Source organism: Sciurus carolinensis, chromosome 5, assembly GCF_902686445.1.
Source record: "Sciurus carolinensis chromosome 5, mSciCar1.2, whole genome shotgun sequence".
Taxonomy (NCBI): domain Eukaryota; kingdom Metazoa; phylum Chordata; class Mammalia; order Rodentia; family Sciuridae; genus Sciurus; species Sciurus carolinensis.
The window spans coordinates 124542670-124564334 of record NC_062217.1 but is presented as its reverse complement, the minus strand read 5'-3'; the positions used below and the strand labels follow the sequence as shown (position 1 = coordinate 124564334).

The window sequence follows — 21665 nt, the reverse complement described above, 5'->3', positions numbered from 1 at the left end:
ATTTTATTTATTTATATGCGGTGCTGATTTTCGAACCCAGGGTCTCACACATGCCAGGCATGCGCTCTACACTGAGCCACAACTCCAGCCCTCTTTATTTATTTTTTAATTTGAGACAAGTTCTCACTAAGTTTCAGAGGCTGACCTTAAACTTTTGACTCCCCTGCCTCAGCCTCCTGAGTCTCTGGTGTATACCCACCACTGCGCCCAGCTATATAAAGTCACTTTTGTTACCACAAACTCTTTAAAAACTATTCTAATAGTCATTTTATTTTCTCCTTAGTGTTTAAATTATTAAGAAAATTGTTCATATTTTGAAGAGTTTCAGGGTTGATCAAATAGAGATGGGTCATTTATCTTGGTTTTCTGTCTGGGCTAATTATAAGCGTAATTTCCAGGAGTACAAGGCTAGTGTTATTTTGTTTGTTTTTTTTTCCCCCAATGGGGATTTGAATAGTGAGCATAAAGTAAGTGTGTTTGATTTGCACTATAATTTAACAAGGAAAATTAACTCTTCCTTTATTCAGTATTCATCATATTTCCTTTTGATCCTTAATTTACTTATCATCTAGTTAAGATCATCAATATTTTCTAATTTAGTCTACATTAATTTCCTTAGATTCATCTCTGTCCTTTCCACTTCAAGAACTTCTTTGGATAAAATGTATCATTTCTAAATCATATCTACTCCTAAAATAACATTTCAAGAATAAATATTCTAATTGGCTTTATTGTAGAAGAAACAAAGTAGAAGGGATGGGATATTATTATTACAAATATTCTGAATAATGAGCAATATTATGAGGCAATATTCTTCTCTACAATTTTAGATCCTGGTACTCACCTCTGTGTGTGCTCTTTTTACAGTTTAAACCCAGCAATGAATGAGCTGACAGAGAACCTTTGACTACAAAATGTACACCTAAATATGTTGAAGTTTTTAAAATGGGCTATACCAATCAATACCAAGAATTTATAATATGACCTATATATATGTCCATATAATGAAATAATTAGAATTTATTGCCTGAACAACCTTCATTACATCCCTTGATGCCTCTGTAATTGGCATATGAATTAAAAAAGATGTTCAGTAGTCTTTCTTCAATGAAGAATATAGTTCTTAAGACAAATTCAAGTTCATGATAAACTGAATATAAATGGGTTTTTAAAGGTTATAGATATTTAACTTAATTGGATCATCCATATTAGAATAATAGCTGGGCATGGCGTCATGGAAGCTGAGGCAGGAAGATTGCTTGAGCCCTAGAATTTGAGGCCTGCCTCAGCAACATGGTAAGACTGACTCAAAAAGAAAAGAAAAATTGTGATAGGAAGGGAGGGTTCTTGGGAGATAAGTGGGGTACTTTTCTCCATAAAGAACAAAGCTACAGAATGATTTTACGTACACTAATTCGTCAAAGTTATGGCCCTTAAATTTCATTGTAACCATACCAGCTTTTTCTGCTTATGCTTTATCTTACAAATTAGAAATAATAGGAACACCTTACTGACCTCTTCTAGGTTATGTCTAGATAACCAACTGGTGTTGGGTATTGTTTCCATTAGGCATAAAAGAAGACTTTCCTGTTTGCTTTCTTCTAAATTCTGTCATCATAATTTTACCCTAGAGAATTTTCCTGTGACTGTATTGAATGTGATATAATAAACATAATGGAAAATTCTAATGCTCTCAAAATACTAAATTTGCCATGGGAATATAAAGCTAAAGTGCATCTGCATGGGTGCTGAGGTGTCTGTGTTTACAGTAGGTCTCAATGTTCTGTGCTGAGTGATGTCGTAGTGCTGTGTGTAAACTGTGCTGTGTCAGGAGTTGGGGGATTGGATGGGGCTCTCTAATATGGGTACTATTTATGTTAAATTGTAAATGATGATGTAGTATGGGGTACTGTGATATTTTAAGTGATCATTGCCTTTTCTGCTGTACAATATGACCCTTCTCATCTCTCTCATTCATTTTGCATGCCTCTGCTCACTTCTGTACAGCCACAGTTGAGGCTATTGAGGCTGAAAAAGGTACGATCAGAGTCCTTACACTGGGCAGAGATCTGTGGTGTGGGGGTGGGCATCAGAGAATGTCCTGTGGGTGTGTCTTACGCCTAGCTTGCACAGCCTAAGATGAATCATACTTACTCATTAAGTGTAACAGTCACATTCTTCTTTAAAAAAACAAAAACAAGAACACCAGGGCTGATGCCCATAGTCACAATCTGTTTTTTTCTCTTTTCTAGCATAATATGCATCCAGAATTTAATGTTCCTGATTTCTTTAGATTATAGCATGTTATGCTGTATATTACAACATTTAAAATTGCCTATTTCAATAGAAATTACTAAACTGACCCTGCAAGTAAAGATTTGCTCCATATTTTGCATAATTCTGTACTACTCAGATTTTTTTTCCCTAGGCAAAAAACCCATAGAAAATATTAATGTATGATCCAATTTTTTTAACTGTAGTTTGGGCTATAGTTTGCTGATGAAATTATACTTGTGTATATCATGTATTGACTTATTATTACACATTATTGAATGTTTTGTTGCCCTAGCTATTTGTCTGGTTCACAGGCATAGACTGAGTCACAGGGGTTGGTTGCATATATAGAGCAGCCAAATTATAAATAGTAGTATGAAAAATTTTCTGTGAACATTTTAATAATGGAGGATGCACCATTCTTCATTAATTGAGTGAGAAACCAGAACAATTGGTGAAGGATTGCCACTTATTTTGGATTTCCAAATAATTTGTAGTAAATAACTAGTGAATTAAGGCAGACATATGCTAAAATATGAAAATCTAAATACTTTTTGCTATCAGCCAAACACAGATCTAACTTCTGGAGGCATTTCTCACTTTTTCATTTCATATTGGTGGTAATAGAGTGATGACCTCCAAGCTAGTGCTGATCTACTAAATTTTAATTTAACTTTACCTCTTTCTCTTCCCAAGCTCTTGGTACAGATGTGTGTATTGAGGATTAACCTTGTTTAGCTTCCTCACTTGCCCCTGCTCTTGTTGGTATCTAACTGTGATTGATAGTCACTGGTGATCTTAGAGTCTGAGGTAGGAGATAACTGGTTTAGTAGAAGTCAGACTAATAACCTGAGACTATTGCCTGGATTTTTGTGGCCAGGGAAGTTCATTTTTGTGCGTTTTTTTTTGTTGTTGTTGTTGTTGTTTTTTAAATAAGGCTATGCTAACATTTGTCATCTGTGAAACTATCATGTTTATAGTTAGGTCTAAATAAACATTTCACATTTTAAGGGGAAGACTGGAATGAGGATAGGATTCAGTTAAAGTTAAGATTTAAGTATTGCTACTTACGGCTAATTTCTTTCTTCTTAAAAATCATTAACAATGTTTTTGAAATCTCAGAATTGTTTTATAATTACTGACTTATCAAATTTGCATTTTGTTAAGCAATACGAGGATTCTCTCCACCACATAGAATCTGCAGTTTTGAAGAGGCAAAGGGTTTGGATAGGATCAATGAGAGAATGCCACCCCGGAAAGATGCTGTACAGCAAGATGGTTTTAATTCTCTGAACACCGCACATGCCACTGAGAACCACGGGACTGGCAACCATAGTGCCCAGTGACCAGCGGCTTCCCAGGGACTCTCACATCTCGGGCCCCAAATGGACAGATCACCCGAGGAGCTGGAGGGGTGGCCAAGTGGACTATAAAACTCACAGTCCCTCTGAAGAAACCATTGTGCTTTTTGAGACCCTAGCCCCCTTCCTGGATGGAGGCTTGAGGGCCCTGGGACATGTTGTGCTGTCTGATAAGATTGGGTCATCGCTGCCAAGGTGGAGAGCAGTGAGCATGGGGCTTGGGGCAATTTCCAGTGGAGGGCATCTACACCTCCATTTATGCTTGTGGTTCACACATTTAAGTTTACAATGAGATTTTTTTTCCCCTCCGTAGAATTAGATTTTTTTCAACCATGACTTCAAATGCAATCCTAAGAGTTAATGTAGACTTTTTTTTTTTTTTCCAATGAAATGTCTTTAAAGAATGAATTAGCATGGTCTTAAAATATATTTCTGAGGTTACTAGCTGTATTTTGAATTGTAGGCAAAATGCTAAGAAACCCAGTTGGCGTTTATACAAAAATGCTGACCTCAGGTGTGTTGTTCTTAAATGTGGCTAATTCTGTAACAGTCTTGATATTTTTCAATTTATGAATGCACAAACTATTTCTAGAAAGACTTACTTGAACTCAAATCCAAAAACTAATTTAGAATCTTTTTTGCCCAGATCTTTTGAGCTTTACACCCCAGAGATTTAAGAAAACCTCTAAATTTCAAAATTATGAAGAATTACAGAATTACTCATTTAAGGTACTTTAAAAGAAGTTTGTACATTGTCAAAGTATATTTTAATTCAAACCATGTCTGTAAAACTTGATGTATTTTGTGTATGCATGTTTTCATTTTGCAAATATTTAATATATAGACCTACGATGTACAGGTACAACATGTAGTATAGGTTATTTAGATGTTATGAGAAAAATTTTAGTTCATTGTGAGTATTCCAGTTGCTTAAATAGCCACCAGGGTGATTTGCTGCTGGCTTTCTATCATTTTTATGTTTTAATGCAAAGGAAATTTTAAAATGTTCTGGAAATGTTTTTGATTAAGCAATGCAGCCTAGAAGCAATGGTTCTTTTCAGTCCTTCAGATGTTAGTGGAAGCATAAGTCAAGACTGCATGTTGAATTTTTTCTTTTGATAGTTACAGAAATGCTTGGTTAAACTAAATGGAACCATGTGCTAATTTTACACAGTTATTGACCTGTATTGATTGCCACTGTAGTTTGATATTTCCCTTTATTTTGTGGCCTGCTTCCCTCATGCCCTGGAATACAACTTGGAGCTCCAGGCAGCGGAACCATCTATTGTTTTGTTTGCCAGAAAGTGCACCCTGTATGGTCTCCTGTCTAAGTTGGAAATATTATGCATGTGCAGGACTATTCGAGTATTTTATAAACAGTAGCACACAATAAATTCCATGCATGGGCCGCTGTTCCTATCTCTGTGTTGGGTTTTATTTGGAAGGTACAGTCTGATTTGAACTTTTTCTGCAAATCAAAAAATCCTGTTAATGGAGCTGGGATATCCTTCAGAGAAGATTATATCCCAGATATTTTATGGTGATTTGGTGAATTAAATTCTTATCTTTATAAAATTTACCTTCTTTTCCTTAAAGTTTTATTTTACTTGTTTTACATGAACATTAGTAATTGAGCACTAGAGGACTTTGGGTGCCTTCTGTAGGCCTCATAGATATAATATTTTTAAAAATCACTATTTTATTTTATTGATTTTTAATTGAAAGAAAGTGTTCTTCTGTATAATTCTGTTATAGTGATATTGAGAAATTACTGGATGTTTTAGCAATAAGTAAAATATTAATAATATTGGATTTTCTTGTGATCATACTCCTGCTTTTCCATAATCAAAATAAGTATAGCGTTTTGTAAATTGAGGGAAATAAAGATATTGTTCACATTTTATAATCAATCATAATTTAATTATAGTTCTGAACAATAATTACAGTGATATACATTTTAGAGCATTAATTCACATAAAGACATATTAGCCTAATCCAGATAACAAACAGAACTTCTCAAGTTATTTGTTATTACACTTTTATTTGCTGTAACATTAGCTTGCAAACCAGTCCATGAACTGACTCTAAAGTGATTATGGGGGCTGGGGAGATAGCTCAGCTGGTAGAGTGCTTGCCTCGCAAGCACAAGGCCCTGGGTTCGATCCCCAACACCCAAAAATAAAATAAAATAAAGTGATTATGGACAGCATACTTCAGAGAGCTTTCTTATGTTACTGTTTTATGAAAGTTATGGATCCCTTAAGTTGGAATTTGACTAGTATATCAGGTGCCAGAAACTTCCTTAGTCCTTAGGTTCATCACTGGAGTTAAAATATCGTGTTTGTTGGAAGCATGGGTAAGCATAAAACATCTTTAGCAAACTGGAGAACTATGGGTTGATGGTAAAAATTAGGGAGTGAAAAGTAGAAGAAAGGAACAATTTACAGCATACACGAAGAGTGGGAGAATGTTACTCAGCCTCACAGACCACCTCATACTACTGAATGGGAACCTTTTTGTAGTCTTTCTTCATAGTAGGTTTCACAGAAAACTATTTGTGAAGTATTTATTTACATATTTTGAACTCATGATGAATGAAAATTTTTAAAATTTCTTCCCAAATTATAACTTTAGTCAGGTACATGCTACACACCTGTAATCCCAGTGACTTGGGAGCCTGAGGCAAGAGGATTACAAATTCAAGGACAGCCTCAACAAATTAGTGAGACCCTGTCTCAAAAAAAAAAAAAAAAGAACTGGGTATGTAATTTAGTGGTAAAGCTCTCCTAGGTTCAATCCCCCCTACCAAAAAATAAAAATGAAAGAATTACTTTGAATGTCTACCAGTGCAAGTAGTAGTATGGTAAAATATAAATATTCAACATTAAAATTTTTACATGTCATTCTCCTTTATAGTCAAAGATGACACTTGGAATTAGCAGTCAGTCTCTGACTTATTTATCTTCTACATTTCAGCCATTAATAACAGAACTCAAACCCCTTTAAGGTTCATAGTTACATTTTGAGGCCAGTTAAGTTTGAAGTTGGCCTGAAAACTTTGTTGAACACAAATCACTCCTATTTTATTGAGAATATTTGTCTATTATAACTGATTTTCCTTTGTTCACAGATATTCTATAAAATATTCCATTTCATTACCTTCTTAACAATTTTATTCCACCTTCCCTGCTTATAATTTGTGCTTTCTACAGTTTGGGATTTCTTTAGAATCCATTTTCTGCTTCAAAACTATATGAATTGATTGACTACATTCTAAGACCTCATTGCATTCCCCAGTGTGATGATTAATGGAGGCAGGTAAGTGACAGCTCAAGTCAGGTCAGGTCTTAGAGTCATGTAGGATGACTACCCCTAACGTCTCCTGTTCTACAGCTCTACAGCTCAATAGCTCTAAGTACAAAGGAGCTAGGAATGTGAAATTGAAATCCTTATATCAGCATCTGTTACAAGAAGGAATGAGATGGTTGACTTCTCTTTTCTGCTCCTAAGAATAATAGGCATTTTCATTCATTAACTAAAATGTTTGTCTGTCTTATATTAATATTGCAAAAATGCTTATTCCTTTTTTAAATGGAATAAATGTCCATTGGAATAGAATACTATCAGAGAATAACTTACTCTCCTTTTAAGAAAAGTGAATTATTAATTCTCATGTTTCCCCTATAGTTGGATTGTCTTTTGTGTCATTGAATGACCATTTCTTTTTTCTTTTCTTGAGGAATTATATTTGTAGTTAAGCCTAGATTGGACATAGTTGAGTTCTATTTAAGCAGTGTTTGTTATGCCTTAAAAGGACATTGAACTTGAAGGAACTCATCCTGGATCTAGATTGACATCCAAGGACTCCAGAGATTCCTGTTCCTTCTGTGCTATTGCCTCCCTTTCCAACCAACTATTGACTTCTGAACTAATCCCAAGGATTTTTTTTTCTTTTCTTTTTTTTCTTCTGGCGCTGTAAAGTAAGAGCAAAAATACCACCTTGAGAGAAGTCCAGGAAGCAGTAAGTTTCATCTTTCTTCAGCCTGCCTGGCTTTTGGTGAGTTTGGGAGTGTTGACAATCTTGAGCCCTCTTGGCAGAGAGTCGGGCTCAGAAAGAGAGAAGACCTCGGGCAGGGGTCCAGATTCTTACTTGCCTCATTAGGGAGAATTCAGCTTTGGCTAGCTGGCTGGCTGGCAGGACACACTTAATCACTGAGACCCAGCATTTCAGAGTTTGTAGAGGAAAGTGATATGAAGGAACAGCTGCAAGTAAGCTACAACCTAGATCTGAGGAGATCAAACACTCACTTCACTTGAAGGAAAGAGAGAAGGAAGGAAACCTAGGGCTTAGCAGGGTAAGTTACTTTCCCATCAACCTGTCTTCTTCCTTAGTTTATAATTGAGTAAAGTATTTATCACCCTAGGAAGTGTTAATCACTGATTAAGCAGCTGAATCATAACAGCAGTGTTCTTAATTTTTTTTCTTTTCTCTTTACCCCTACCCCTTTGAGGATCCCCAGTAACCAACCTCACTCCTCCTCACCTCCCCAGAGATATTTTGTGTTTGCTAATAAATTAGAGAAATTTAGATGGGTCCTAGTGGTCTGTATTTAGATAACTGTGATTTAGATGAAACTTAGGGCTTTTGTTGGTAAGGAAGAAAAATGGGAGTCCTGTTTTCTAGGAATAGGTTAATATTTTGTCTTATAATTTGGAGATGAATGGTATGACTTTCTCTAGGCTGTCGAACCCAGGGCCTTGTACTTACAAGGCAAGCACTTTACCGACAGCTATCTCCCCAGCTCCTAGGCTGTCAATTTCTTATCTCCTTTGCAGTCCTTGGTGTTGGTCTTTTCTCTTTAATATACTGGAAATAAGTTAGAGCCTAAGTCACTAGGGATGACTAGAAAAAAAGATAAGGTGATTCCCTTTCTGGAAAGTTCGGAGAGCTCACCACAATTCTTTGCAGTTTCACCCTTCTCACCCCTCTATTTTTACCCTCTGCTTCTGTTTTTACCCCTTGAATGCAGAGGAATCTGGGTCTCTTTGCAGGAAAGTTAGAGCCAGGGAAGCTGTATTAGGACCTGGGATACAAAAAAGCTCACACATGAGCCTGATGATACATATATAGATGCAAATGCAAAGACTTGCTTCTCATTCCTGCCTTATTATTTTCTGTCAGAATGTTAGCACATTTGTACCATAGATCATCAATGTATGCTAGATGCAGAAGAGCCTATGACATTAGGGATTTTGTCATCATCAGTTCTTTTCACCAAACCGTATACTTCTTTTAACTTATAGCTAGTTACATTAACCCCCATATTACCAAGAGTTAATCTTCTGTTGAAGGAAGACATCCTTGGAAATGGAATTAAACAATACCTTTTGGCTTCTTCTTCTTTTTTTTTTTTTTTTTTTTTTTTTTTTTGGGGGGGGTGCTGGGGATTGAACCTAGGGCCTTGTGCTTACAAGGCAAGCACTCTACCGACTGAGCTATCTCACCAGCCCCTTACCTTTTGGACCTTAATTGGCTTGCAGCAAAAAGGTTTATGCTTTAGCATCAGGAAGATGGAGATAAGTCCTGAAATTCAAGACCTTAAAATTGTCTCAAAGGTACTTTCCATCTATACTTGTAAGTGGGGGGAAAAGTTTATTCTTTCAACCTTTTAAAAATTTTTTTGGTGATAGTGCAAATTGAGTTTCAAGGGTGCTATACCACTGAGCTACATCCCCAGCTCTTTTTATTTTGAGAGAGTGTCTGGCCAAGTTTCTGAGGCTGACCTTGAACTTGAGATCCTCCTGCATCAGCCTCCCAAGTAGTTGGGATTACAGGTGTGCACCACCACGCCTGACCATTCTTCCACCTCTTTATTTTGGGAGGGGGGTTGAATTAAGGGACAGTTGACCACTGAGCCACATCCCCAGCCCTGTTTTGCATTCTATTTAGAAACAGGGTCTTACTGAGTTGCTTATTAGCACCTTGCTTTTTGCTGAGGCTGGCATTTGAACTCGTGATCCTCCTGCCCCAGCCTCTTGAGCCGCTGGTATTATAGGCATGCACCACCATGCTCAGCCTCTTTCAACTTTTAAGGTGTTGTATTGATATAGGGTGGGGTAGATAGAGCAGATAAATGCTTTTTATAGAATGGCAGTTATTCTGGAATTACACTAAGAATATGTGGTGATTAAAAGTGGAGGATAGGGGCTGGGGATATAGCTCAGTTGGTAGAGTGCCTGCCTGGCATGCACGAGGCCCTGGGATCAATCCCCAGCACCACAAAAAAAAAAAAAAAAAAAAAAAAAAAAAAAAAAAAAAAAAAAAAAAAAAAAAAAAAGGTGGAAGGTAGATAGGTAGATGGGTTGAGGGTAACTCAGTGGTAGAAGGCTTGCCTGGCATGTGTGAGACCTTGGGTTCAATCCCTATTACCACAGGCACAAAATAAATAAATAATTAAATGGAGGACAGAATCAGATCAGTTATTGGAAACAGGGTTCTAAGGTATGACAAGCAATTCTATCTACCCTTTAGGCAAAGGAGCACAACCCTTAAACCTTAATATAATCAATTAGGTATTTTCTTAGGTATCAATTGGTATTTTCTTCATTGGTAGTAATGTACAGAATATGGTATGAACATAGCTTAGCTATCTTTGTTCTTTTGACTCAATCCATTCACCAAGGTTGAAGGGAGATATTGCAAGGGTGAATGGAAACATAAGGATGAGGGAAAAGAAAGTATGAAGAAAAGTATAAATTTATTCCTTAGACCAGGGGTTTGTAAGAGTTGTATTATAAAACATGAGTATGAGCTGAATGATTATGAGAGATTTTATTTGGTTTTGCCACCTACATCCACCACAGTTGCATGATGATTCTTGAGTTTTTATCCTAACACATCTGTTTAGAAGGATCAAATGTCCGGCCATTTTTGTATCAAAACATGATCCATGATTTGAACTTTGTTACCTTGTTCATAGTGAAACCAACTGCTGCCAGTGTTTTTGTCCTGTATCATTTCCCTGTCCCTGTCAACAGTTCATCTGGATATTAATAACTTTTTAGCCTGTGGTGTCTATAGATTCCTTCCCTCCTTTCTTTCTCCCTCCCACCTTCCCTTACTTTTTTTGTTTTGAGGTGAAATTTACATAACAAAGGGCTGGGTTGTGGCTTAGTGGTAGAGTGCTTGCCTAGCACTTGTGAGGCATTGGGTTTGAGCCTCAGCACCACATAAAAATGAATAAATAGAAAATAGGTATTGTGTTAATCTACAACTAAAAATATTTTAAAAAATAATTGTTAACTTAGAAATTACATGCCATTTAGTACTTTTCAGTGTTGTGCAACTACTACCTCTATGCACTTCCAAAACATTTTCATCACTCCCAGAGAAAACCCCATCCCTGGCAACCATCAATGTTCTTTCTGGCTCTATTCTTAGTATTTCATATAAATGGCATTGTATAACATGTAACTGTGTCTGGCTTCTTTCACTTACCACAATGTTTTTGAGGTTAATCTATATTGTAGCATGTGTCAGTATTTAATTTCTTTTTATGACTGCATGATATTCACTCATATCTCTTCTACCTCTCTGTATGTGTGTGTAATCCCAATTTATTTACCCATTTATCTGTTTGTAGATTTGTTACTTGTTTCTATCTTCTAGCTAATATGAATAGTGCTACTATAAACATTCATATAAGCATTTGTTTGGTTACCCATTTTTAATTATTCGGTGTATATACCTGATAATGAAATTGGTGAGTCATAATAGTGACTGTATGTCTAACTTTTAGAGGAATTGCCATCCCTTTTCCATAGTGCCCTCACTATGGAAAATTTCACATTTCTATCAGCAGTGCACAGGGTTCCAGTTACTCTGTATCCTCATCAACACTTTCTGTTTTCTGATTTTTGTTAATTGTTTTGGTGGTATTGGGGATTGAACTCAGGCCTTGTGGTATGTTAGGTAAGTAGTCTTACCACTGAGCTATTCATAATTTTTTAAATTTTATTTTGAGATAGGAACTTGCTAAATTCCGCTGGCTGACCTTGGACTTTCAGTCCTCCTACCTCATACTACCACATGCCTGTAATACCGGCTACTAATTTCTGGTTTTGTTTTGTTTTTTTTTAATAATAAACACCCTAGTGAATGTGAAGTAATATCACACTGTGGTTTTGTTTAGCGTTTCCCTAATGACTAATGAGTATATTTCCTTGTGTTTATTGTTCATTTGCTATATTATTTTGAAAATTGTTCAGATACTTTACCAATATGGGTTGTTTGGGGGATTTCTTGTTGTTGTTGAATTATAGTTCTTTATGTATTCTGGATATTAACCCCTGTAAGATAAATGATTTGCAGATATTTTCTACCATTCTGTAGGTTGTTATTTCACTCTGTTGAGAGTATACTTTATTTATTGATTGATATGATTGATTGTGATGTTGGGGATCAAAACCTGAGTTTGGTGCATGCTAAGCACACGTTCTACCTACCATTGATCTATACCTCCAACCTGATAGTGTCCTTTGATGTACAGTGTTTAACTTGGATATAGTTGAGCTTGCCTAATTTTTCTTTTTTTTTTTAATTTATTTTTATTGTAAACAAATGGGATACATGTTTCTCTGCTTGTACATGGAGTAACAGCATACCATTTGCATGATCATACATTTGATTCATACTATTTCTTTTCCTTCCCCCCACCCCTCCCACCCCTCTTTTCCCTCTATACAGTCCCTCCTTCCTCCATTCTTGTCCCTTTCCCACCCCCCATTATGTGTCATCATTCGATTATCAGCGAGATCATTTGTCCTTTGGTTTTTTGAGATTGGCTTATCTCACTTAGCATGATATTCTCCAATTTCATCCATTTGCCTGTGAATGCCATAATTTTATGGTTCTTTATAGCTGAGTAATATTCCATTGTATATACATATCACAGTTTCTTTATCTATTCATCAATTGAAGGACATCTAGGTTGGTTCCACAGTCTGACTATTGTGAATTGAGCAGCTATGAACATTGATCTGGCTGTATCTCTGTAGTATGCTGATTTTAAGTCCTTTGGCTATAGGCAGAGGAGTAGGATAGCTGGGGCAAATGGTGGTTCCATTCCAAGTTTTCTAAGGAATCTCCACACTGCTTTCCAGAGTGGCTGCACTAATTTGCAGCCCCACCAGCAATGTATAAGTGTACCTTTTTCCCCACATCCTCTCCAACACCTGTTGTTGCTTGTATTCTTGATAATCGCCATTCTAATTGGGGTGAGATGGAATCTTAGTGTAGTTTTGATTTGCATTTCTCTTATTACTAAAGATGGTGAACATTTTTTCATATGTTTGTTGATTGCTTGTAGATCTACTTCTGTGAAGTGTCTGTTCATATCCTTAGTCATTTGTTGATTGGGTTATTTGTATTCTTCGTGTAGAGTTTTTTGAGTTCTTTATATATTCTGGAAATTAGTGCTCTCTCTGAAGTATGAGTGGCAAAGATTTTCTCCCACTCTGTAGGCTCTCTCTTTGCATTGCTGATAGTTTCCTTTGCTAAGAGAAAGCTTTTTAGTTTGAACCTATCCCAGTTGTTGATTCTTGCTTTTATTTCTTATGCTATGGGAGTCCTGTTAAGGAAGATTGATCCTAAGCCAACAAGTTGAAGATTTGGACCTACTTTTTCTTCTATAAGATGCAGAGTTTCTGGTCTGATTTCAAGGTCCTTGATCCATTGTGAGTTGATTCTTGTGCACGGTGAGAGATAGGGGTTTAATTTCATTCTGTTGCATATGAATTTCCAGTTTTCCCAGAAGCATTTGTTGAAGAGGCTATCTTTTCTCCATTGCATATTTTTGGCACCTTTCTCCAGTATTAGAAAATTGTATTTATTTGGGTCTGTGTCTGTGTCCTCTATTCTATACCATTGATCTACCTGTCTATTTTGGTGCCAATACCATGCCATTTTTGTTACTATTGCTTTGTAGTATAGTTGAAGTTCTGATATTGTGATACCCCCTATTTCATTCTTCCTGCTAAGGATTGCTTTAGCTATTCTGGGTTTCTTATTCTTCCAGATGAATTTCATGATTGCTTGCTCTATTTCTGTAAGGTACATCATTGGGATTTTAATTGGAATTGCATTGAATCTGTGTAGCACTTTTGGTAGTATGGCCATTTTGACAATATTAATTCTGCCTATCCAAGAACATGGGAGATTTTTACATCTTCTAAGGTCTTCCTCAATTTCTTTCTTCAGTGTTTTGTAGTTTTCATTGTAGAGAACTTTCACCTCTTTGGTTAGATTGATTCCCAAGTATTTTATTTTATTTTTTTTTTGAGGCTATTGCAAATGGAGTTGTTTTCCTCATTTCCCTTTCAGATGTTTCATCACTTGCGTATAAAAATGCTTTAGATTTATGCTTGTTGATTTTATAGCCTACTATTTTGCTGAATTTATTGATAAGGTCTAGAAGTTTTCTGGAGGAGTTTTTTGGATCCTCTAAATACAGAATCATGTTATCAGCAAATAGTGGTAGCTTAAGTTCCTCTTTTCCTATTTGTATCCCTTTAATTTCTTTGGTCTTTCTGATTGCTCTGGCTAGAGTTTCGAGGACAGTGTTGAATAGAAGTGGTGAAAGAGGATATCCCTGTCTTCTTCCCAGTTTTAAAGGGAATGGTTTCAGTTTTTCTCCATTAAGAATGATGTTGGCCATGGGCTTAGCATAAATAGCCTTTACAATGTTCAGGTATGTTCCTACTATCCCTATTTTTTCTAGTGTTTTGAGCATGAAGGGGTGTTGTATTTTGTCAAACACTTTTTCTGCGTCAATTGAAATAACCATATGATTCTTATCCTTAAGTCTATTGACATGATGGATTATGTTTATTGATTTATGGATGTTAAACCATCCTTGCATTCCAGGGATGAACCTCACTTGATCGTGGTACACCATTTGCTTAATATGTTTTTGGATACGGTTTGCCGATATTTTGTTAAGGATATTTGCATCTGTATTCATCATGGATATTGGTCTAAAATTTTCTTTCCTTGATGTGTCTTTTCCTGTTTTGGGTATGAGGGTGATATTAGCTTCACAGAATGAGTTTGGTAGGGTACCCTCCTTTTCTATTTCCTGGAATACTTTGAGAAGTATTGGAATGAGTTCTTCTTTGAAAGTCTTGTAGAACTCGGCTGAGAATCCGTCTGGAATATTTCTTTTTTAACCTGTGCTTTTTATGTAATATCTTAGAAATTATTGCCAAGTCCATGCCAAAAGCTTTCTCTTTACATTTTCTCCTAAAACTTTTATACTTTTATCTCACATGTTTAAGTCTTTAGACTCAACATTTAAACTCAAATCATTCTATTTTACTTATTTTTAGAATGTTTCTACCTTCCTACACTCATGCTCTTCACTGTACTTAGAATTTCTTTTCCCCCATCTTAATGTATTCTAGGTATTCAGTTTTTCAAAGTTTGATTCCAACTGCTGTCTGCTTCATGAAGTCTTTTTATAGCTTACCCACTAAAGAGCATCTCTTTTCTGATTGGCCATTAGTGCTTTAGTTATACTTTTCTTAGAGAATTTATATAGTACTTTATATTTAATTTCCCCTGGAAGACATTTTTGATGATATACTTTTTCATATTTATTTCCATATAGTATTTTGAAAATGATTTTGCCTATCAATGAATATATATTGAATGAATGACTTTTATTTTTTACCAGTGTCATCCCTTTTGTCTACTCAGACCTGTGGAAGGCATAGGAGAAAACAAGGCAGGAAAAGGATTTCAGAGATTCAGCTAAGTAGTAAGTGGGAATGGCCTTATTTCTACTTCAAAATTTACTTCTTTAGGAAATTTTTTTCATAATTTGCCTGACTTGCTTAGACTACATAATTCTTAGCATTGTGTTGCTCATTTTGTATTGCATTTAATTTCTATTTTTTGGTTTATTGCTTATAAATGTGATGATAGGTCTTTTAAAATGAATGTTTCATCTTCCCAACTAGATTAGATTGACTAATTGTCCAGTTGACAGTAGTTTTGGACAACCAACACTTGGTATTTTTTTCTTCTCTTTTAAGTTGATTTTAAAAATACAATATACTGCTGGATATGGTGGCACATGCCTCTAATCCCAGCAACATGGGAGTCTGAGGCAGGAAGATCACAAATTCAAGGCCAGCCTCAGCAATTTAGCAAGACCCTGAGCAACTTAGCGAGACCCTTTCTTAAAATAAAAAATAAAAAGGGCTGGGGGTATGGCTCAGTGGTTAAGAGCCCCTTGGGTTTAATCTCTAGTACCAAAAAACAAAACAGAAAACAGTATACTAATATATGAATATATATTCCTTATAAAAAAGTTAAACATTACAGATAAGACTGAAGTCCTCATTGATCTACCCTGTTCATATCCTACTGCCTTTTTCCCCTACTCACAGTTAATTACTATCATCAGTTTTCTAAGAGCCCTGACATAACTTTTTCTATGCACTTACATATATATATATGAAAATACATATACGTTTATACATATATAACACATGTATAGATTAAATTCAGATACATTTTTTTCACAGCTATCTCTGGTGATCAATAATCCATAAATACTAAATAAATCTTACTGATAACCTGGGTCTGAGAGACTAGAACAAGAAGTAAAAGATTAAATATTTGAAAACATCATTATTCCAGCTTGCAAAATTCCATTCCATATCTGTTTTGCATATAGTTCCCAGGTATTGGACACACCATGGCTCCACGCTTGCGGCGACGGAGGCACAAGAAATCCCCATCAGTGGCTCCCATGGTTGTGACCCCACCCACAGTTGTGACTCCTCTGCCTCTGACCCTCTCAAAACCTGGCCCTAGCATTGATGCACATGGCTTCTTCTCCTTGGACAGAAACGTTCCTGGTCTATCCCAGCTTATCCTTCAAAAGCTGAACATGAAAAGTTATGAAGAATACAAGTAAGTGACAAAATATGGAAGAGGGATATATTATCTTTAGTAGAAGTGATTTCTAAAGGTAGAATATAATTTGGCAGTATGGGATATTTGTAATGAGGGATTTTCTCATCCTGGTTTTTGCTACTTTTATTACCACAGGAAAAACAGAATTTGTTTAAGTTAGAATTGATTGGAATAGGAAACATAGGAGTATGTAAAAATGTACAGAAGGCATGGTGGGGGACATTTTGGAGACACACTTCTCCCTATTGCCATTATTCTTCCATGCTATCTCTGCAGGTTGGTGATAGATGGGGGTACCCCTGTATCAGGCTTTGGATTTCGATGCCCTCAAGAAATGTTCCAGAGGATGGAGGACACATTCCGATTCTGTGCTCACTGTAGAGCACTCCCTAGTGAACTTTCAGATTCCAAAGTCCTTCGGCACTGTAAGAGGTGACTTGTAGGGTACTAATTGGGGAGACATTCAGAAATGACCCTATACTAAATCCTCACTGTAAGAGGAAGGCCTCAGAGTTTTCAGAATCACTTAAGGCTCATTCCTCATTTTGTGTGAACTATAATACAAAGAGATTAGAACACAGTTATAATCCTGCTTATTGTTTTTGATGTTGTCCGGAGATGAAATAAGACACCAAATACCTTCTTCATTACTCCCTCTTCTTGAATACTCAAGGAATAAGACCATATCTGTTCTGGGGTGCTTGAGGTTGTGCCATACCCATGATTAGAGAGCAACTGCACATTGCTGGTTTGTTTTTGTGCTTTTATTTTTCCTTAAAGTGATGTAAAAGTAATTTGTTCCAGATAACAACTGAGGTATCACCCTGGTCTGAGAGAACAGTTGCATTCCCAGTTCCTTCTGCCTCCTCTGCCTTCCCCACATTTGGGACATCAGCTGTCATTCTTCTCTGTACCATCCTTACCCATTCATTATTCTTTCAACCTAGGTATAGGAATATCAGTTCCCATCCCTGGACATATCCAATTAATGTAATTATTCCTTCAGGTGCAGAAATGTCTATTACTGTGACCCAGAGTGCCAGAGGTCAGATTGGCCAGTACACAGGAAGGTTTGTCAAGAACTTCGTCTTGTGGCTGTGGATCGTCTCATGGAATGGCTTCTGGTCACAGGTGGAGTGGTGGTGGTGGGGAAGTCTGCCATAATCATCTTAGTTGATATTCAGAGAAAAATATGAAAGCATGTTGTTATGAGGAGGGAAGGAGGAACCTGGGCAAGGAATGGGGCACCTGTAGTCAGAGGTTTGCAGAGTGAACATGGAGTGGTTATTGGTTATAAGTGAGGAGAGAATTTTGAAGCCAGGAAAGGATTAGGTTACTTCTTATTCCTCCTTCCCTACAGGTGATTTTGTCCTACCCTCAGGATCTTGGCCATGGTCGGCTGAAGTTGTACAGGACTGGGATACCTGGTTTTCTATGAGGGGATTGCAGCTAGATACTACACTGAATGCTATGCTAGGCAGTCATGCTATGACCTCCTTATGGGCCAGCGTAGGAAGGCCAAGGCCAGACCCAGATGACCTGCAGGGCTCTTTGAGGAGACTCCTGACAGATGTTCTGTCAAGGCCTTTGACTCTTGGCCTAGGGTTTAGGGCCCTAGGGATAGATGTTCGGAAGACTGGAGGAAGCACAGTGCATGTGGTTGGTGCTTCCCATGTGGAGACATTTCTCACTCATTCTGGGGACTATGATGAGCTTGGCTATATGTTTCCTGGACACCTTGGCCTCCATGTGATCATGGTGGGTGTAGATGTATCTGCTGACTTTTTACACGGCACCTCAGCTTCACCTCTGGAACCTGGCACAATTCAGCTTAGTGGCCATAGGAGCCTCTATCATGACTTCTGGGAAGAGCAGGTAGAGACTGGGAAGCTATCCTATCCAGATATGGTGGCAGCATTCCATCCAGGTAAGCACCATTGTCAGAGGAATACTAAGTGACCCCTGAGATTTACCATCCTGATTCTTGTATCTTCTACCTTTAGAACTCTATTCATTTGGTCTTAGTAAACACAATATGACGAGGACCTTAGTTAATCATTGTCCATATATACTAACTACACCTGGGTTCAGAATGTTTCACTGAAGAACCTGGGGTGGCTGATAATGATGATGAATATTGGGGTGAGCAATGTGAGGGTTGGGGTACATGCAAAGAGGTACCTTGCTCTTAAGGTCTACTTCAGCCTTTCTTCTCTGTATTCCCTTTTCCATTTTTGTTCCATAGGTTTTCATGCCTCCCTGAACTTGATGGAAGCTTGGCTGCCTACTCTGCTGCTACTTCGTGACTATAAGATCCCTACATTGATTACTGTTTACAGGTTTTGACTTATGTTATTTTTGTGACATACTCATACCTCTCTATACATATGAGCTCATTTTGCTACCACTTGCTCATCTATCTTTTTGTGATGATATTCTTCCTTCTACTATGTGGCTTATTCATACCCTTGGAACAAAATCCTGTGCTACTTAATCAGTGATTTTTAATGATACATCTGAGAGGAAAAGGTAGTCCTTGTCTAGTCCAGTCTAGGGTAATAATTGGGATTGATGAGTAAAGAAGTATCATGTTCTTGAGCAGTTCCTACTTTCTCTCATAATAAGTAAGAGCAATTTTTCTTATCTCTTTCCCACAGCCGTCAGGAATTGGCAGCCTCTTTGCAGATTTTGGTGAACCTTGATATACACATCACTGCATATGGAGCTAACCCTTTCGCATCCCTCAAACCAGAACAGGTCTATTGCAACCCCAACAAGCAACCAGTATACTGCAGTGCCTACTACATCATGTTTCTTGGAAGCTCCTGCCAGCTAGATACAGACAATTAGAAGACAAAGTGGATGGTGTGGTTTAAATAGCTGAACCAAATCTTAACTGAATATCTGGAAAGTAGGGCAGTTATAATGAAATTACCTCAATGATGCCAGATTGTTGCCAACTTTGAAACATACTGTATCCTAAGCCCCATTTATTATCCGGGTAAAGATTCTAGACTGAATGAGAGCTCCACTATGATATGACTCATTTCTGAAAGTTTAGACATAATACCTTGTAAAGATTGGTTTCTAGATTTAGTGGGTGGCACGAGGCCCAGGTGTCAGTCTTTCCAGAGTCTAGAGTTCTTAACTAGAGAGAAAATTGTACCTTTTTGTGGGAACCAGATGGCCCTGAAGAGAAGAATGAGAACTACCTATTCTTCTGAAAAAACTTTCTTATCTAAGAGTTTGGGCTACAAAATGGAGATGTCAATGACTTGAAAGTCAGAGAAGAATGGAAAAGTCAGAGAAATTGTTGGTAACATGGGGTACATTTAAGGATTGGTATACTGTCTTATTTCTTGTTTTTTGGTTTTTTTTTTTTCCATCTAGAGGATTGTTTCATTTTCCTGTTGTCTTTTGGGGAATTCTGACACTAGAGTGACCCTCTTGTTGTTTTCTAGATATCTTGGACATATCAATCTTTACCTGAATATATTGGAGTTGTATCCCTTTCTCACAATTAACTTAATTTGGGACTTTTTAAAAAAAATGACATGGGGTCCCTCTGTGTGATCAAAGTTAACTGAACTCCCAGGCTCAAATAATCCTCTTGCCTCAGCCTCCCAAGTATCTGGAGCTGGAGCTATACACAGTCATCACCACACCTAGCTTCCTAAATCACTTGTTTTCTTCTTTTTTATTTTATTTTTTGTGTGTGTGTTGGTGGGGAGGAGGGATACTGGGGATTGAACTCAGGGACACTCAACCACTGAGTCACATCCCCAGCCCTATTTTGTATTTTATTTAGAGACAGGGTCTCACTGAGTTATTTAGTGCCTCACTTTTGCTGAGGCTGGCTATGAACTGAGCCAAGGCCCTGGGATTACAGGTGTGTGCCACCACACGGGCTGTTTTCCTGTTTCCTATTTCCTGTCAGGTATTACTCATCTGCATACAACACTTCAAGATTAGAAGTTTCTCTCTTGCCAAGGAGTGATTAGCATCAAACTGTTTAGACCTACCACTCTACCACACACTTGTCTATTGTTATCCTTCTTTTACTACCCTCTCAGGATTAGGAAATTCCCTAGGTATTCATTTCTAAAATCTTGCCATGAGCTTCATACACACATAAAACCTGTCAGTTCAACACACACGCACATATATACTCTCATTGCCCACTTGTATGGGGTAATTTTAGAATTCATTTATTCATTCAAAACATGTAGTACCTACTTTGTGAAAGATATAGTATTATTCTTTTTGGAAAATATAAAGGTGAATGAAACATGGTCCTTATTGTTGACCTAGGAAGAGAAATAAATTGTATACAGATATATCTTTATTGCAGAGTATAACATGCAAAGACACATGCGAGAGGCTGCTAAGGAAATAGAGTGGAAAGAGATCACTTTGCTAAATGGTACTTAAGATATTGTCAATTAAAATGTTATAAAATTGATGGCAGGGTGTTCTAGTCAGCTTTTTTGCTTCTGTGACTAAAAGACCTGACGAGAACAATTGTAGGGGAGGAATAGTTTATTTGGGGGCTCATGGTTTCAAACATCTCAGTTCACAGACAGCCAGCTCCATTCCTTGGGACTTGAGGTGAGGCTGAACATCATGGTGGGAGGGTGTGGTGGAGAGAAGTGGCTCACATGATGATCTGAAAGCAGAGACTCCACTCACCAGATACAAAATATATACCTCAAAGGCATGCTCCCAATGAGCCACCTCCTCCAGCCACACCCTACCTGCCTCCAGTCACCACTCATTTAATTCCATCAGACGATTAATTTCACTGACTGGGTTGACTCTCATAACCCAATCATTTCTCCTTTAAGTCTTGCACATGAGCTTTTGGGGGACCTCTCACGTCCAAACCACAACAGGTCATTCCAGGTGGAATGAACAACATGATCAGAAGTTTGGACACAAAAAGTACAGGGAGAGGAACATTTTAGAGTACACTGCAGTATTGGTATAAATTCAATCTGGAAAATAGATTGGGATTGCCTTATAGAACAGCCTACACATGAACTTTAGAT

The 21665-nt window shown here is 37.2% G+C and overlaps 2 protein-coding genes across 10 annotated transcripts in view; both read left to right on the top strand.

The window, feature by feature from the left end:
- The window catches only part of Ppp3cb (protein phosphatase 3 catalytic subunit beta), a 54661-nt gene extending 49607 nt beyond the window's left edge, over window positions 1-5054 (top strand). For 5 of the 8 annotated variants that reach the window (XM_047552832.1, XM_047552831.1, XM_047552830.1 and 2 more), the window contains 2 exons: window positions 2008-2037; window positions 3442-5054. In XM_047552832.1, coding sequence (XP_047408788.1) covers window positions 2008-2037; window positions 3442-3620 — 209 coding nt within the window. In that variant the 3' untranslated portion in view covers window positions 3621-5054. The remainder of the gene's footprint in view (window positions 1-2007; window positions 2038-3441) is intronic. The other 3 variants (XM_047552838.1, XM_047552836.1, XM_047552835.1) reach the window with 1 other exon arrangement.
- A 2904-nt stretch (window positions 5055-7958) lies between these two features.
- Mss51 (MSS51 mitochondrial translational activator) lies at window positions 7959-21164 on the top strand. 2 transcript variants are annotated; one of them, XM_047553471.1, is made up of 8 exons: window positions 7959-7990; window positions 15368-15451; window positions 16376-16614; window positions 16894-17049; window positions 17624-17748; window positions 17999-18544; window positions 18863-18956; window positions 19275-21164. In XM_047553471.1, exons 3-8 carry the CDS (start codon window positions 16397-16399, stop codon window positions 19465-19467), a joined length of 1332 nt encoding a protein of 443 aa, XP_047409427.1. In that variant the 5' UTR covers window positions 7959-7990; window positions 15368-15451; window positions 16376-16396; the 3' UTR covers window positions 19468-21164. The 2 variants fall into 2 exon arrangements, with proteins under 2 accessions (XP_047409427.1, XP_047409426.1); XM_047553470.1 differs by having other exon boundaries at window positions 17978-18544.
- Window positions 21165-21665: the final 501 nt, after the last annotated feature.